Consider the following 18,992-nt stretch of genomic DNA (forward strand, 5'->3'; position numbering starts at 1 on the left):
GTGATCCAATTTCTTCGGGAATTTAAATCGCACTGGGCTTTACAGAGGCTGTTGTTTTTTATGCGAGTGATGATTGACAGCATCTGAAGTGTTGACTTGTGTTGACCGTTCTAAAATGGCGGCGCGTCGACGTGCCTGGAGAGGCCGAATGGGATCTACGTATACATATCTATGGTATGGACTGCCGCCTCCTGTGGAATTGTGGGTAGTGTAGTAGTTTGAACTCTTTCTCGTTCCACAAGCGTTGTGTAGCTGTGAAATCTGCACTACTAATCCCATGCGACATCTGAAAGGCATGTGCCGTTTAAATACTGAGTTTCCTTTTCAAAACATTTGTCTCAGCAGATTGTCGGTTTATGCCTGGTTTTGGTAAGTTTATAATTAAAACTTCCTATTTAGAGATAAGCTTATATGTAAATAGTAAAGCAACAAGCTATATTCACGTGACGCGTACGGATGTCTGAACAGATACCTACATACCTAACAGTATTGTTTATGACAGATAGAGCTGCTGTTAGGGCATTTTAGTGTATATATTCAGTCATGGTTGATGTGTTAATCTTAGTATACATTGGCAGGGCTTAAAATGATGCGCTCACACATTCACATGTGTGCTATGAGTTCACCTTTAACGTGTGTATTATTGTAGAGAAACTGCAGGTGTTTGTTTCTTAAACTGAGAATAGACTGCAGCTGCAGGGCTCATATAATGACACCTGATGTCATATGACTTTCAGAAGTGTCTTCAAACTGCAGATATGATATTATGAGCTTCAGCTTATTTCTGAATGGCTTTTCTATGCAATAGTAAATAATTATGAGTATTAATGCTCTATTCACAGAGCACGTTTTGTTTGTCAAGACCCCAAACAACAGGAAACGTAATCTACACTGTGTTAACAGGATTTAGTGATGATTACATTTGCTGTTTCTGAATAACTTTTGCTTCTGCGTGCTGAATATGTAGATGAACTTCACTACTATGCTAATAATGATATAAAATTTGGTCAAATTTGGTGTTGGCACTGCTTTTGTTGTTTTGTTGTTTGGATTATTCACTACTGTTTTTCTTATAATTTTTGTATTTTACAAGTTTGATTAAATTATAAAAAAATATATTTAATCATCACATTTTGAAGTAAATTAAATGTGAAGGTAAAACAAACACTAACCTTTGTTAAGGTATTTATCTGACAATTTTCTTTGGCAAAAAAGTCCATTAGCTACAGGTTTTATTTTACTGTGGGAAAAAAAAAAGCATTGTAAAACAATAAACCTAACAGGAAAAAACAAATGCACTGACTACAACACAACCACTTCAATTTAATTGGTTTTCTCTTGTTTATAGTTTCTTTGTATGACAGCCTGGCCAAAAATTATGTCTGCACAATTTGTCATGTTTCATTGCGTTATCATCACAAATAAGCAAAACTACGCAATATGCTTACAAAATCTTTGACACATTTTTGATAATATTTAAATAAAGAGTGAATATATCAGTTTTTCTAGGCCGGACATCAGTGTACCTAACGAATAGATGTAGAAGTCATTGTCAGGGGCTGTGAGTTCCAGTGCCCTGCCGGATGTGTCTATGTTACTCATAGGACAGGAATCTCTGTGATGCTTTAGAGTCTGTGTGTGAGATGTCTCATCATGTCTTATCCAGAAGTGTCATTCCAGATATACATGTCTTTCACAGGAAATTGCTATTTACGTTTCGTCCTCCCTGTCAAAAGTCTTCAAATGTTTGGCTGTAAGTGTGGTGTTTTTGAAGAGGAAACCATCTTTCTTCTTGAACTGTCTCAGATCTGGTTTGGTGTTCTTGTCTGTTTGTCCATCTGTACAGGTGATGACGGTTTAAACGAAGCACAGCATCATGGATGAGGACAGTAAACCCTTACTAGGATCAGTGCAAGCTGGGGAGTATTACACTGATTCACTGGACCCCAAGCAAAGAAGGTACGGTGTGTGTGTGTGTTCATGTTTTTCTATCCCGTGACTCATGGGGACTCATGTCACTGTGGGGACCTAAATTGAGGTCCCCTATCAGGAAACAAGCTTATAAATCATACAGATTTTTTTTTGAAAATATAAAAATGCAGGAAGCTTTCTGTGATGGATAGGGTTAGTGTTGGGGGATAGAATATACAGTTTGTACTGAATAAAAACCATTACTTCTACGGAGAGTCGATACAAAGATAGCGAACCAGACGTGTGTGTGTTCTTATATATATGGTGTAGGAGGATATAAATGTGTACATGAGTATTGCAACGTAAACATGCTTTCCATTGTCCTCGTAAACCAAATGGCTTAAACTCATTTTAAAAAATGCAGAACGTTTTCTGTAATGGGTAGGGTTAGTATAAAAACCATTACGCCTATGAAGAGTCCCTGTAAACCACCTATACAAATGTGTGTTTGTGTGTGTATCCACCAAGAATCCATAATTTAGTTTTTTCATGAACCCTTTCCACCCTCTCTCTGACCCTTACAATTAAACTAAACATTTTTGGTTTCCTTCCAGGACTAATTAGTAATACTGGTAGGATTGAATTAACTGAGTCTGGTATTTCACAAATACTGTCTAAGATGTAGCGCTATGTATGTGCAGTGTGCTTCAAAACAAAACAAAAACCCACTTGCAAACTCCATTTGCACAATATCACAAAACACACCAATGCAGGGCTGCCCAATCCTGTTTTTGTAGATCTATAGTACCTTGTTGGTCAGCCCTGCACTAATGTATACAGTAACAGTTCTTGACCTGAAGCCATCAGACCTAGTGTGAAGAGCAGCATCCTAGATCAGCATTCATGTTCTGAGATGTTTATGAATCCTGTTTGCTCTGTCCTTCAGGCCGTTCCATGTGGAGCCCAGGAATATTGTGGAGGATGACGCTCAGGAGAGGGTGTCCGCTGAAGCTGCGGCGCTGAGCAGTCGAGTTCATTACTACGGCCGTCTGACCGCCTCTTCAGACAGACTGCTGGTGTGTCGCTGTCTACATCACATTTCACTACAAATACCAATACGTGTTTCAAATGTGCTGTTCAATGTGACAGACAAACAAACATGAAAATTTGAGCCACATATTACAGACCAAATAGGATAGTTTTAAGTGAAAATACAAAATCCTTATGGTTTTACTTTATTGCATTTGCATTCACATGTATTACATTGTTATTGTAGTTGTTAACTCCCAACACTAATTCTATGCTGCGGTCACATTAGCAAACTTTCTGCACATTTTTTTGTGGGAAAAATGGTCCATTGTCCATTGTCATTAGCTATATGTGAAGCCCAGCTCATACAGAAGTCACTTTTTAAACCAAGTAGCTTTCAATTTTCTTTGTTAATGGTAATTATTTGTATGGCAGTTAGGCTACGTTTACACTGCAAGTCTTAATGCACAGATCTGGGCCTGTATTTTTAAAGCTTCTAAGCACCCTTTTAGAAAGCTTCTAATTTACCTTAAAAACTGCTACGCATGATTCTTAGCTTAAGAGTGATTCAGGACTGATCTGAGAGCAACTCTGAGCAAGGAAAATACCAAAACTTATGTTAGTGAGGAGTCGGGCTGACCCCGTTGCTACGTATGACCAAGCGGCAACCTGCCCCAGTTTCTCTTGAAGCCAATACGGAAGTGACTTAGACTGCAATTCATTGACTGACCACTAGGGACAGGCTCCAAAAGGGAGCAGAATATCATTGAGCCCCATGTTAAAATGCCATACTTTACAGCAGAAAAAAACATGTTTACAGTCTGGTACAAATCGTGGTTTTAGTCTATACGGCTAATTTTGCACTTCATGACAAGTGTGAGGGGGGTGCATTTTTTTTATAACTCATTCGTTTACATTAAATAAAGCCTTAAAGTTCTGCATATTTAAGGGCGTGGCCACTTTGAGTGCATTGGCGTTTGTCTGCTGTCTGTTAGTCATCACATCACCTCAGCTCCAGCCACGTCCCACCTCTTTGCCCATTTACAGTTATCCGGGAGTGACGCGCGGTGATGCGCTGCCAAGATAGCAACGGCTGACTTTAGGCTTCAAAAAATTTCTTCTGAAACCTATGGGTGACGTCAGGGACACTGTCCATATTTTTTTTACAGTCTATGCGTATATGACACCAGTCTTTTGAAGACAGTGATTGGTTTGTCGTCCAAGAAGGAAAAAAAGAGCGCTTCTAATTATCAGTCTATATAAACCTTCACTTTGAAATTACAGGCGTCATTTTTCCAGTTTTTCACTCACTCACTCACTCACTCACTCACTCACTCACTCACTCACTCACTCACTCACTCACTCACTCACTCACTCACTCACTCACTCACACACACACCAATCAGGCATAACATTGTGACTTAATGTTGTGTTGGTCCCCCTTTTGCTGCCAAAACAGCCCTGACCTGTCGAGGCATGGACTCCACTAGATCCCTGAAGATGTGCTGTGGTATCTGGCACCGAGATGTTAGCAGCAGATCCTTTAAGTCCTGTATTGCAGAGTTCACACTGCCCGTTTTTAGGCCCGATTTTAACTCGCCGACAGGTTTTAGGAAATCGCAGACAAATGCCCGAAATCATAGGAAAATCGTTGCTCGTGCACGTGAGTGACAATCACGCAGTGTGAATTATCAAAGACGCGATCTGAGAGAATCGCAAACGAGTTGCCGACGCCCGTGAGATATTTGGCATGCTAAATATCTGTAATAGATATAATTTCAATTATCATACAGTGTCAATGCAGGCATTTATTTGAATCTTTAGCAAGAAAATATTATAATATAATAATAAATATTTAACTAAGCAAGCCAAGCCAAAGGCAACCGTGACAAGGCACCAAAACTCCATCAGGTGACATAATGGAGAGAGAAAAAAACCTTGGGAGAAACCAGGCTAAATCGGGGTGCCAGTTCTCTTCTGGAGAATGTGCTCTGTGTCTGTTTGTAGCTATGATACCATGCACAACCATTGCAGGTCTCTAGACCTTTTTTCAATGTGAGGTTTGAACTGGTTGATCATCCAGCTACCTTTTGAGGAAGAGTCTGGTCCAAAAAAATCTGTCCTTTACAGTTTTGAAGACATGAAGATAATGTAATTTTTCCCAATGTCTCTAAAAAGCCCCAGTTGAGTCGCTTAAAGGAAAAAATACCACCTTCGGAGACCAGCCCCTGAATGTTTCTGTCTGCACGAAGCAGAACATTTCTTTCCTTTATAAGGTTTCCACCTCAATAAAAAAAGCTGCGTGCGAGCACATACAGGCTCATCTGCTTCATAATGCAACATTAAATTGTGGGCAAACGTGTCGCCCTCGCCTTGTGATGGCTTGGAATTCAAAGGGGAATCGGATAAACGTGTTTAGATGTAGGTCGGATGTCTAGATATCGGATATGTATCTGATTTAAAGCCACATTTGGAAGTGGCTCCGATCGGATATGAAAAAATTGGATCTCTTTTGTGTTTACACGTGTGCAACAAATTCCAATCCATGAGGATTTTTTATTTTTTGCCTGTGTAAACGCGACTAAGATCATCCTGTTCTTTGAGGGCTGTGAGTGGGTGAAGTCAAAGGCTACCATAGCTTTATGCTGCCTTGTTTCACAGATATTTGTGAGCAATCTGCTGTTTTGAATCTGCGTATAATTCAGTTATCCAGCGGCTTTGATTTCCTTTTTTTCTAAAAACAGATTAACACGGTCTTCTACCACGAATTCCACTCTCCACCAGTATTTTAGGACAGTTCATCATTTGTTTGGGGACTCCTGAAGTTTGCGATCTAGTCCCTTACTGTGATGAAATGCATTTGTTTATGCACCTTATCTTCCTCAGGCACCTCCAGACCATGTGATTCCTTCTTTTGAGGACCTCTATATCTACAGTCCACTGGGAACAGCGTTCAAAGTGCAGGGAGGGGACAGTGCTGCTAAAAACCCCAGCATTGTCACAATGTAAGACCAACCTCAAAAGGGCTTTTAATGACGTTATGAAGTTATGAACTGAGTACTGAGAACTGCAGTGCCAAACCTATAAGAAGCAGGAATGTAATGTTGAGTTGACTACCAATAGACAACCAATCAGAACTAAGCAATACTTGTTTATAAAATACTCATGACCTTTAAACAGTACAGTTGTTTCTGCAATTGTTCAGTTTTAGCACCTGAGGGAACCTGTTAATATGGATTCACGTGGTGACATGTCTACAGATGCACAAGCAGTTATTAAAACTGATTGAAACTGTGTGTGTGTGTGTGTGTGTGCAGCTTTGCCATATGGAACACTATGATGGGAACATCTATATTAAGTATACCATGGGGAATAAAACAAGTAAGTTTACTTTATTTATTTTATTTGTGTGTGTATTTCCTTTACACATTGCAGGCTATTATGAAGATGAATTATCTTTGGCTCTCATTCTAGGCTGGTTTCACTCTGGGCATTATCATTATTGTTCTCATGGGCCTGCTGACGCTTTACTGCTGCTACAGAGTATTAAAGTCCACAAAGTCCATACGTAAGCCAACCACATGACTTCTCTTAAATAAACAGCCATTCTTTCACATTTTTACTACCACAATACACAAGGCTTATGTTATGAAAGATATAGGTTAATAAATAATTAGGTTCATATAATTGTATCATTCTCAGATTAATGTGCAATCAGAGGCATGATGACCCCAATTTTTTAGGAGACCCCAGTGACAGTTCTGGTACATCATGTGACCGAGAGACAGGATAATCCAGGGCTATAATGTTTGTTTGATGTTAAAAGGGGACCCAGGTTTAAATCCTGAGGCCGTGTTCTCAAAACATCTTAAGGCTAAAAGTAGCTCGTAAAATAATGGGCATGCCAGACCTAATTTTAGGACTCCTACATTTTTGCTCCTAGAGCATTTCATTTTAGCGCTAAAACCAGCTCCAAAATCTGTGAAAAGTTAGGAGTGGTCAAGAGGACTTCTAAGTCACTAAGGCCAAATCACAAACAATCCTAATGGCTGTTGCCGACCGTCCGCCTCAGCAATCCGCCCAAAGACACTGTACACCATTGAGGCAATAGACGACAGAGCATTGGGTGCTGAGGTTTTTCTTCATAAATGTAATAAATATTTTGCTTCTATAGATTTTAATCTGCGATGACATAACATAGCGGTTCATTTATGTATAGGCAATATGCATTGAATGGAGAATAAAACATTGCAGTCAAGTTGAAAATAAATGAATATCCTATCGTCTGCGCTGATACTTTTTACTGATATATATTGGAGTACTGATATTCATTTGCATGTTATCAGTAGTCTGCTATTCTAAGGCTCTCTAATTACAAGCTATCAGAATTTCTTCTTACTTTTTGGCCTTATAAATATTAGCATCTGATCCAAATTGCATATTTTTGCTCCGTTTGGGCCTCTGAATAATATTGAACTGTTTCCTCTTCGTGTTTGAGCTCCATATTTAACTAGATGTTCTATAAACTGTTCCATTTCAAAAATATATATTTAATGTCAGGTTTACATGGTTAACGAGCTCTGTCTTTGTAGCTTATGTGGATACTTCAGACTGGGAGTTTCCTGATGTGTGTAAATATTACTTCGGGGCATTTGGAAAATGGTTGAGTCTCATCTTCTCACTGGTGTCCCTGATTGGTGCAATGGTGGTCTACTGGGTTCTCATGTCCAACTTCCTGTTCAATACAGGGAAATTCATTTACAGTAAGTGATAGTTTCCCCCAACATTTCTCATGTTTTTCTGCTGTCCGTTAGCTCATAGGATGTTGATGTTTTCTAGGAAGATATGTATTACTGCTTGTTTATTTTGCATCCTCAGACTATGTTCACAATGTCAGCTCATCAGATACTTTTGGAACAAATGGAACAGATAGAGGTGAGCCATCATAGTGATTTATTATGATTATTAGTAGTAATTGGTTTGAAGTCATGAGCCTGGTCCCTATGGATTCCCTGAGCCATACAGTGACTAATAATACCCAGGGTTCAATGGTTTGATTCTTTTTTGTTTTTTTACCCCACAAAAATCTGTATTTTATTTGAACAAAACTTGGTAAGTGTCATTGACGATACTGGAATCATTTCGAGACCGCACCACCTAGTCGTTGGGCAGTTATGCATGAATCATAAATCTCATCTAAGTCAGCCATATTGCCTAGACGAGAATTGCCCTCTTATAGATTTTGACCATTCATTGCACTGGATGATTTTCAGATTTTCAGTGTTTTTTTGATATTCCAATCCATATACTCTAACAAATCTGATCATAAATATCACGGCAAGTATCTACTGAAATTAATTGTTTTTATTTATTTTTTTATCTACTTGCCTGAAATATTGGTAAAATATTGGGATTATTAGAGATGTTTAGACAATCTCATTTTGCTATCGAAGCTGCAATTCATGTGCTTGATCATTCAAAGTGTCATTCATTCATTCAAAATGAGACTGTGTATTTCTTCTGGTCTCTTGCACTAGTGATATGTCCGTATCCAGATGTGGATCCAAACAGGACTCTTCTGTACTACGCGAGTGAGAATAGCACAGGTCATGTGTTTGATCACTGGTGGAGTAAAACCAACACCATCCCGTTTTACCTCATTATTCTGCTACTGCCGCTGCTCAACTTCCGCTCAGCTTCTTTCTTCGCCAGGTTCACTTTCCTAGGTATGGCCTTTATTTTCCCAGCTACAGCGGATATATCTATATCTATATCTATATCTATCCAAGACAAGTATTTTGGACTTGATCTGATCTGGGATCGTGAGCTAATGGAAGGAGTGTAGCAGAGATTTGATGTGAAAATACTTAGAGGTTGAATGTCCTCCGTTGCAAATTAACTAGAATGCCGCAGTCCGGTCAAGACAGAGCAGAGAAAGACTCTCAAAATCTACATACAGTTGTGGTCAGAATTATTGGTACCCCTGGTAAATATGATAAAATATGGCTGTATAAAATAAATCTGCATGGTTTATCCTTTTTATCTTTTTATTTGAAAAAAAAAAAATCACAATAAATCTAACCTTTCAAGTAAAAGAATTGCAAGTGGGGGGTAAATCACATTATGAAATAAATGCTCTCCAAAACGCGTTGGCCACAATTACTGGCACCCTTTTATTAAATACTTTTTGCAACCTCTTTTTGCCAAGACAGTTCTGAGTCTTCTATAATGCCTAATAAGTTTGGAGAACACCTGACAAGAGATCGGAGACCATTCCTTCACACAGAATCTCTCCAGATCCTTCAGATTCCCAGCTCCATATTGGTGCTTCTCTTCAGTTCACACCACTCATTTTCTATAGTGTTCAGATCAGGGAAATAAAATTAATAATTTGTTACATTTCATATAGCACTTTTCTTGGGGAATCTCCTCAACCACCACCAATGTGCAGCATCCACCTGGATGATGTGACAGCAGCCATATTGTGGCAGTACGCCCACCACACACCAGCTTATTGGTGGAGAGGAGACTGAGTGATGAAGCCAATCAGTATATGGGGATGATTAGGAGGCAATGATGGACAGAGGACAATGGGCAAATTAGGCCAGGATGGCGGGGTTACACCCCTACTCTTTTTCCGAAGGACATCCTGATTTTTTTTATTTGTTGGTATTTGCTAAAATCCATGATACCATGTACCTGAACAAGATGTCCAGGACCTCCAGCAAAAAATAGGCCCACAACATTAAAGATCCAGCAGTATATTTAACCGTGGGCATGAAGTGGTGCTTATCCCTGTTTGCACCAAACGCATCTCCTCTCTTCTTTTTTTTTCATCTGACCCCAAGACTCAACTAATTTCTGCATTTTTCCATCTGTGATCCTTGGAGAGTCTTTGGCCTCTCAAACTCCCCTCACCATGTATTAGGACGATATAGACACATTTCCTTTTACAGGCAGATTTGTAACATCTTTAGTCGATGGGGATTTTCAATGCTTTAGCTATTTTCTTACAGGCACTTTCTATTTTGTGAAGCTCAATAATCTTTTGCTGCACATTAGAACTATATTCTTTAGTTTTTACTCATTGTGATAAATGATTATGGGGATTTGGCTTGTGTGTTCCCTCTTAATTATACTCCTGTGGGACAGGAAGTCATGGCCGGACACAGTCACCCTGGGGTGTTAAAAATTTGTAGTATTAATAGGAATATACTTCAGAGATATTTAATTCATAAAAAATGCTAGAGGTGCCAATAATTGTGGCCAACATGCATTTATTTCATAATGTGTTTTTTTTTATTTTATTTTTATTACTTCAATGAAAGGTTAGGTTTTTGTGAATTTTTGGAATGAAAGATCAAAAGAATAAACAATGCAGATTTATTTTTGTAGCCATCTTTACTATAGAGGTGCCAATAATTCTGACCACAACTGTGTAACAGGCCGATTCTTGACTTTCTGGTCTATTGAAATGGAATAATCTTGCTTGTGACTTGATTTTATGACTGATATGAACAGCAGCTTGGGTTTTGATCAGTTCAGCGGTGTCATCTGCTGTCAACCTGTTGTTTAAGAGGCTTTCATTGATTTTCACAGGCACTATATCGGTGCTCTATCTCATCTTTTTGGTCACATATAAAGCCATTCGACTGGGCTTTCACCTGGAGTTCCACTGGTTTGATTCATCAACGTTTTTTGTCCCAGGTAAAGGAATCCTTTTTTTTCTTTTACTCCAATCTTGCAACTTCTTGAGCAAGTAGTCACACAATCACCTGTAAACACATTCTAAAGGGATATCTATGGTTCTTTTTTCATTTCCTTTCACATGACTGTTACCCATTGCAGTAAACTCTACAAAGCTAAGCGTCAAGCCACTAGCTTAGCTTTCTGAAACTTTTAACACTACACAACGCTAATTCAACTTTGACCCAAATTGCTGCTCAACTTTTGAAACAGCCAATAGCCCCTTTCACACAGCAATCCAAGTAAATTACTGTACATTTTTTGATTGCTGGACAATTTGCATGACATATAAATTTATTAAATGGTCAATTCAAGTGCAAAATCAGGCATCCAGAGATCGAAAAGCTTTGCAAATCCACATTTAGTTTGTCGTTTTTCTTTCCATGATGTACTGAGGCAAGCAAAGCCCTGACTTGAGTCATGTGAAAGAGAATTGTGGTGGTATGAATAAGCATATTCTGATTTATGTGTAATGTGTTGGTTGACTTTGTTGTCTCTGTCTTGATTTAGAGTTCAGATCACTGTTTGTTCAGCTGAGTGGGGTTCTCACATTAGCATTTTTCATTCACAACTGCATCATCACACTTATGAAGAGCAACAGACATCAAGAAAACAATGTGAGTGTTCTCCGCCTGTCTACATCACTGTATGATTACTAACTCAGCACATCCATATTCCATACATTATACTTCTTCGCATTGTGTGCAAAAAAGTTACAGAGTGACTGAAAGGTTGTGTTGCTAAAAAGACATAGCAAAGGGGAAAGTGGAGATGAGTCATTGTGGTAGAGCTGTCAGGAAGAACAGAAAGAACCTCATTGTCAGCAAAACTATGACCATTTTTCTGTCTATGTAATGATTCTTGGACATTTGTAGATTGGACATAATGCTTCATTTCACAAAGTCCAGTCACTCAGCAAACACAGGACATTTTTATGGCAATATGAAGATTTTTCTTCTTTCTTCCAGATAACATTTCACCACAAAATAAATAGGTTATGTATATTGCATAAAGAAATTATATCCCGTTTTTAGGACCATTAAGATTTTTTGCATTCTTTTAGGGATACTAAATGTGCCTAACTCATTAATCTTTGTACATCCTTCACACACTGTAATGTTTTAAAGGGGAACTGGCTTTTTTTATTTTTTAATACTGTTGTCTGAGGTCAACTTATGATGTTCGCGTGGTTTTTACATTCAAAAACATCATAATGAATAAGTAATTGGCTATTTTCTACCCTGGTTTTGTGGCTCTCTCAAGACACGCTCTGTTTTGACGGGCGTGCCGCACTGAAGACTTGGAAGTAAACACCCACGGCTAAGATTGGATAATATTTGCATATTTAATGAGCTTCAGCTCCCCTCAGTACATGTGGGAATTATTTTGAAATTGTGTGGAGAAACGCTCACAGGGCTCGTAAAATGCCTTTTATCAAACACAATGATTCATCTCTCATCCACCTGCGATTGATTAGAATGTTATTTTTTTATTACTTGTCACACACACACACACACACACACACACACACAAAGAAAGGAATGTTATTTCACTATTTAAGACAGCATTGTGTTTTAATCTCAATATGTCTGCATATCCAGTCTCGCCCTGTGTCTTCTTTACAAACGATTCTGCGGAGAAATGAAGCGAACAAACGCGCAATGTCTTACACACATGAGCTGGAACCGGCATGTTTATTGCTCGGTAGCGCGATCTGTTTAGCTCCACGAGTCGGTGGACGGGGCTACAGAAGCAGTTCTTCTGTTGAGGTGGCGTTTCTGCATTCTATGGTCAACGTTTTCTGAGATTGAGCGTTTTCTGGGCCTGGTGTCAATAAAAGCTTTTCTTTGACTAACAAGGACATTTTCAGCTCTGAAACTTACAGGATATTATTATATTACCAGGAACTTTTATATATCAAAGGCTCAAGGGAAAGTTGATTTCTCAATTCATCACCCCTTTAAAGTAAACCTTGCTCTAAAAAAGGGTTTCCCAAATGGGGTTCTTGAGGGAACTTCAGGGGGTTCACGGGCTGAAAAAAACCTAAAAATGTATTAAATGAAATGTAACAAAGAAATAATCAACTGGACATGAACAATTAATTGAGTAATTTGCAGCCAGGGTCGTCTAGCAACTCTCGAGCTTTGGCTTTGGGAAAACCAAACTCTGGTCAGGCCAATCACATCGTGTATAGAGTCGGAGGGTGGGCTTAACATAATGACGGCAGAGTTGACGCAGTTCCACGTGCTACTTGTAAACAAAGAAGCTGGCAAACAGTAGTCTTTCGAATCGGCTTTGGCTGCGACTCTGGAAGACTTGGAGTTATGCTTTTCTTTGAGAAAAGAACAAAGAACGGCACTGAAGTGATTCTTAAGAAAAGAAGATGTGTTCGGAGTTTTGCTGACCGGGTACGGCAAAAGTTTAATCTGTCAACTAGCTCTGCTTCTCCTTCTTCGTTGCTCTGGTTGGTTGTAGCGCTATCCTATTGCGTGCAGCGGGAATTTGAAAGACAACCGTTTATCCCGCCCCTCGGATTGAGCCCTGCCAATGGTGAGTTCCCGGACCCAACATCTTGATGTGGGTCTGGCTTGTCAGGCTAGAAGTTACGGCCATCTTTATTCTCTATTGTGACATATATCCTAGTGAAATGGCTTCTGGAACAAGAACAAATTTAGGACGGGACTTGATTTTGTCCGTGTGGAATTGATTGGATGGTTGTGGTTTGTTATTGGTGGATCTCATGTGAGTGACAGGTTGCCCCGCCCTCATCATCAATAATACTTTTACCATTATTATTACTGTTATTGCTGTTATTTGTGTGATCGTTGTCTTGATGAGATGAGTATAGTGAGCTGCTGCTGTGCTTTCAGGTGCGGGATCTGTCCTTGGCTTACCTGCTGGTGGGATTGACATACCTCTATGTGGGAGTGCTGATCTTTGCTGCTTTCCCATCACCACCGCTGTCTAAAGAGTGTATTGAACCAGTAAGACTGAGCATTTCCAGCAAATGGAATATTAAAAACATTTAGTTGTTGAAATAAGCCGTTTCAAGCAGCCATTAATATTGACGTCGTTGTCTCCTCTATTACAGAACTTCCTGGATAATTTTCCCAGCAGTGATATCCTGGTGTTTGTAGCGAGGACCTTCCTTCTGTTCCAGATGACCACTGTGTATCCACTGCTCGGGTACCTGGTGCGCGTGCAGCTCATGGGCCAGATCTTTGGGGACCATTACCCAGGGTGAGTAATAACTGGTTAAATAGTAATGAGTAAAAACTGTGTGGCTAGTGACGGGACATATTTCTGCTGTGTTCACACAGCTTTAACTAGCAGATGTCCTCAGCAAGTTTAAATGTTGCTTCTGACATCTCTATAGCTGCATGACACATCCACTGAAACATGCATAAGCTTTCAATCTTTGAGTCTTCATGGCTGTAATTAGACTGGGTAAACCCAGCCTGATCTGCCGGTGATTTGATTTCGCCTTGCTGCTCAGGCTGGAAACATGTACATTACTTTATCCTGCGTCTGTTACACATTTGCGGAAACCAATCACAGACTGGTGCTGTTGGCGGGTTTAACACAATGACGGATAGAGAAGGGATGGAATTGCGTACAGAGCCATTTTTGATCACGCCTCTTGTGCAGGAGAAAATACATAGCAGACTCCCCAGACCAATGTTCAATCTTAAAAGATTGAGCTTGGTCTGGTGATAGCCAGACAAGGCTGTAATGGCTGTTTGGTTGAAATGATGGCTTGTCTGTATGAAAAAGGGGTAGAAAAAAAATTGGTTACACTTACAATTTGATGGTCCTCTACAGGCATTCTCCTAACAAACTTTTAATTTGGATGCGATTAGTCGATTCGACAGCACTACTTTAGAGTATTAGTTGAGGGTTAGGTTAGGTTTTAGGGTTAGTAAAATAAGTTGACTTGTAGGTGCAAAGTTACTTATAGTTAGTAGAATGCATAAAGTGGACTATCAAAATAAAGTGTTAAAAATCACCCTTGTCAAAGCTAATACATAAATATCAAGAGTTATAATAAATATTGTCGAAAGACCCACTTTTCCAATTCTTGAACGGTAAACAAGCAAAGTCGACAAATAACTGATATAAAGCAACGTCAGTTCACTCACCAGTCATATTTGAGACGGCTCCGGGCCGCTATTTCAGGCATCCAAGACCAGGTCCTATCTACTTGAATGGGGGAATCCTGAAATCTCAAACACTGCTGGCTGACCTCACAATATTTCAAATCAGCAACAAAATCTGACATGAACTGTCCTATAAATGTTGTTTCTTATGCTCTAATAGCGTTAAAAAAAAGCTTATTTTTCAAGTAATTACACGACCACTAAAAAAGTATGCTCTATATAGTATGAAAATGAGTGTAATCCAGACACACTACATTAGCCATGTTGTCATTATCATGTGAACTACCAGTGTCAGTTGCATTGCTTGACTGCCATCCATAAATCCTCTCCCATGGCCTCATGGGATAGTAAAGTGTACATGCACACTTCATATGGGTACTTTTTGAATACTCTTTTATTAGTACTGTGAATTTGGACCTACTACTTTTGTCACATATATTCTTTTTCGCCTACTATATAGTAGGGAAGTATGCGATTTCTGATGCAGCCTTTATCAGTCAGCGATTTGCTCTTTTTGCACTTTCTCCCATTCATTGTGCAACATCTTTGTATACCTAAAGTCTTTGTATAAAGTACCATTTAAAACCGTCAGCACCCCTTTTATCCTTTTAAAGGGTCATGAAACACTAAAACACATTTTTTAGATGTGTGTTGCACATTATCGAACAATGTGAGCATCGGCTATTTTTAATTTTAAGAGGAAAATTAGTTAATCTGAGACAGTGGCCTAATCCTTTAAGAAGGTCTCAATTGTTCATGATGTCAAGTGACATTTGTCAAAGTTGAAAGATGGGTTGTGAGTGTTTGCATTTCAGTTTGACTGGGCTCGTTTGATATGCAGTCTGACACTGATCTCAAACATTACCCCTATTATGCTCTTTTGAATATTCCCTTTAATGCAGTGTGTAATGTAGCTGTCTGTGAATGTAAAAGTTCTTCAAAGATGTAAAGTCGAAAGTGTACGATAAATAAAATGATAGTCTCTCAAAAGAATGAATCGACTCTGAATTGCTAAAGGCGTCATCAGGAATTCCAGTCTCACTTCCGTGTCCTGCATACGTAACACATTTTCATAATGCCTGCCTGTGGTCTTCATTGACTGCCCATGAACAAGGTCTACTTTGACCCGCCCTCTAACACTGTAGCTGGTTCATGTTGTGTACATGGCGAGAAGATGCTGTTTCCTGCACTGCAAAAACAAATTCTCTTTGTAAACCCTTCCAAATGAAGAGGATGTGAAGAGTCAGTGGTTAAAATTACCAGCGATACAACCGCAGAATAACCTTTTGACGATTGCTTCTCAAATCACTGAGGTCTATGGGATTTACAAAACGCTTATTAAAGATGGGTCAGTACCCAGGTTATTTGGACCAGCTTGCTCCTCAGAATCACAACCTGTACATATGATTCAATTATTTATGTATATATTTTCTACCGGGTGTTCAAAATACATTGTTTCAAATTTTTATATTTTGTAGGTCTCCGGCTAACTCACATTATTACAGTCTTTCTGAATTAGCACCTGTGGGTCACTATTACCGAAAACAGATTTGTTTTACAAACGTTTGTTACATCAGTCCTTCACGTTAGTGCTCGGCTAATGTATGTGCTGTTATTGATGCAGTTCCCACATGTGCACAGCAATAAATTAGAAATATACATATTGGTTTGTAGATGGACATACACTTGTTTATGCTGATGTTAAGGAATTACAGTTGAAACATTTCATAATGTACCTCAAAATGAGTAGCATCATAGAAACGTCAGAATAAGAGCAGAGTAGACCTTTCGCATGATATTGCACGTTTCACTTCTCTTCCTTCAGTACACATATGAATTTAAGGTGTTAAGCCACAGCCTCACTCATAACCAATTACAAAACTGGCAATGATTATACGCAAATGAGAGTTGGAACACGGTGTTAAAAACAGACACACTGTATATTTACAAGAATGATCTTAAAGATTTGCCTGTGTCTACGTCATTAATTGTTTTGCATAAATCCCTTGTTTTTCCATTCCTAGTTTCCTTCATGTCTTTTTACTGAACGTCGTTGTTGTCGGAGCTGGAGTTCTGACGGCCAGGTTTTACCCCAACATTGGCTCTATCATCAGGTAAGAGCTGTGTAATATTTCCGGGTTATTCTTAACAGGACCAGTGTGACTTGTGGGTTTTTAAACTGGGTAGTGCTGTGAAGAACAGCAGGTTTTGTAACAGTTTGTTTGCTCTCAGGTATTCGGGGGCCATCTGTGGCCTGGCTCTGGTGTTTGTGCTTCCCTCTCTGATCCACATGGTGTCACTCAGGCGCAGAGGTGAGTTAAGCTGGCCCTCCGCACTCTTCCACGGCTTCCTCGTCCTGCTCGGAGTGGCCAACCTGTTCGGACAGTTCTTCATGTGACACGCTGGACGGGCCTTAAATCAGTCGCATATCCTCTGGTTTCTTGGGTGATTTTCACAGGAATTAAGTCTCAGTACTGGACGTACTAACCTACTAAACAAGTACACATGAACTTCAATACAAGAAACTCACTCAAAGGCACCAAACAGCTACGTTTTGACATTTTAAAAGGATTTAATTAAAGTTGTAGATTTGTTATATCGCTTTAAACTGCTCTTACTAGTTCAACACAAGCTATTTCAGCAGGGATTCAATCATTTAACTTTTTAAAAATTGTATTTTTCTTCATCATCAGAATCAGAATTTAAAACGTTATTTTTAAATTGTGTTACATGTGATGAGCAGATTATCACTGAAGCTGTACTGAACACCAGTGAATTCTGCCTAACATCACTGTTGAAACGTACCTTCGAATTAAGTTCTCAAATTAGACACGGGTGATGTCAGCGTGCAACTCAAAGCTCTTCCAGACCCGGTCCTCACTGTGACAGTGTTGTGAATGCTGTTGTATTAATGTACTGAAAAATAACCAGCGTAATTAATGGATACATAAAGGGAAACATAAGTCTCTAGACTGGGTTACAGGCGAACATTTCCTGATGACTGTTTCTTGTGATATTGTAATCTGTGTGTCGTTCTCCAGCTGAATCGGAGTGTACTGATGCTTTCTGTGTAAGTTCACGTCACTTTATGAAGTATGTGCACAACAATAAGGGAAGCTTAAATTTGCGCACTTTTGTGAGATTCCAAAGCTTGAGTCACTTTTTAAGCATTTTTGTCACTTTCTGTCTTTCTGTTCTTGTGTATTTTTAAACAATTACATTTTAAAGGGATAGTTCATCCAAAAATGAAAATTAACCCATGGTTTACTCACCCTCAAGTCATCCTAGGTGTATATGACATTCTTCTTTCAGAGGAAAACAATCGGACTTCCAAGTTTATAATGGCAGTGAATAGCTGTTTCTGTTTTGAAGTCCATAAAAGTGCATCTATCCATCATAAAAGTGCTCCATACGGCTCCGGGGGGTTCATAAAGGCCTTCTGAAGCGATGCGTTTGTGTAAGAAAAATATCCATATTTAAAACTTTACAAACATCCTTTGCCCTTCCGCGTTCGTCCTACGTCATTCGCTGGAACGCAAGTCTCTTGTGAACGTGCGTACGACAGTTAGCGTAAGTTAGAGATTAGTTTGTAAAGTTTTAAATATGGATATTTTTCTTATACAAACGCATTGCTTCACTTTAGAAGGCACTTTTATGGACTTCAAAACAGAAACAATGATTCACTGCCATTATAAAGCTTGGAAGAGGCAGGATTTTTTTTTATATATAACTCCAATTGTATTTGTCTGAAAGAAGAATGTCATATAGACCTAGGATGATTGAGGGTGAGTAAATCATGGGCTAATTTTCATTTTTTGGGTGAACCGTCCCTTTAAGTGACCTTTCTATATTTGAACAACTTTCATTTCACAGTATAAAGGGAACACCTCTAGTTACCTAAATATACTCAAACCCTAAAAAAAATCCAGTGCAAGTGTTGTTAACAGAGGGTGTTTTAATGGTTTCCTTCATAATGCTTGCCACTCACTTTAAAAGAGCAAAGCTAAATGTGCTGATGTTTTCATATCGCAGCCAAACATTTTTATTATAAAGTGTCAGAGGAACAAAATAGTTCCCAAAATGTTGTGAATAAAAATAATAAACTTTTCATGTTCCATCAAAATTATGATTTCACACTTTACATCATTG

The 18,992-nt window shown here is 39.0% G+C and overlaps 1 protein-coding gene across 1 annotated transcript; it reads left to right on the plus strand.

The window, feature by feature from the left end:
* Positions 1–291: 291 nt before the first annotated feature.
* On the plus strand, positions 292–18,963 carry slc38a9 (solute carrier family 38 member 9). The gene is made up of 15 exons (XM_079804418.1): positions 292–369; positions 1,847–1,959; positions 2,858–2,987; positions 5,827–5,945; positions 6,258–6,321; positions 6,415–6,508; positions 7,533–7,703; positions 7,819–7,875; positions 8,478–8,666; positions 10,540–10,647; positions 11,197–11,303; positions 13,557–13,670; positions 13,778–13,926; positions 16,868–16,957; positions 17,076–18,963. The coding sequence occupies exons 2-15, from the start codon at positions 1,877–1,879 to the stop codon at positions 17,239–17,241; spliced, it is 1,641 nt and encodes a 546-aa protein (XP_079660544.1). The 5' UTR covers positions 292–369; positions 1,847–1,876; the 3' UTR covers positions 17,242–18,963.
* Positions 18,964–18,992: the final 29 nt, after the last annotated feature.

This window comes from Gobio gobio (genome assembly GCF_949357685.1).
Source record: "Gobio gobio genome assembly, chromosome: 22".
NCBI classification, from domain to species: domain Eukaryota; kingdom Metazoa; phylum Chordata; class Actinopteri; order Cypriniformes; family Gobionidae; genus Gobio; species Gobio gobio.

Excerpts from the sequence above, each read along its gene's own strand:
- slc38a9 (XM_079804418.1), top strand. The coding sequence starts at position 1,877 with ATGGATGAGGACAGTAAACCCTTACTAGGATCAGTGCAAGCTGGGGAG. Across the intron at positions 6,509-7,532 it reads AAAGTCCACAAAGTCCATAC|CTTATGTGGATACTTCAGAC; the intron begins GTAAGCCAACCA and ends CTGTCTTTGTAG. Across the intron at positions 13,927-16,867 it reads TTTGGGGACCATTACCCAGG|TTTCCTTCATGTCTTTTTAC; the intron begins GTGAGTAATAAC and ends TTCCATTCCTAG.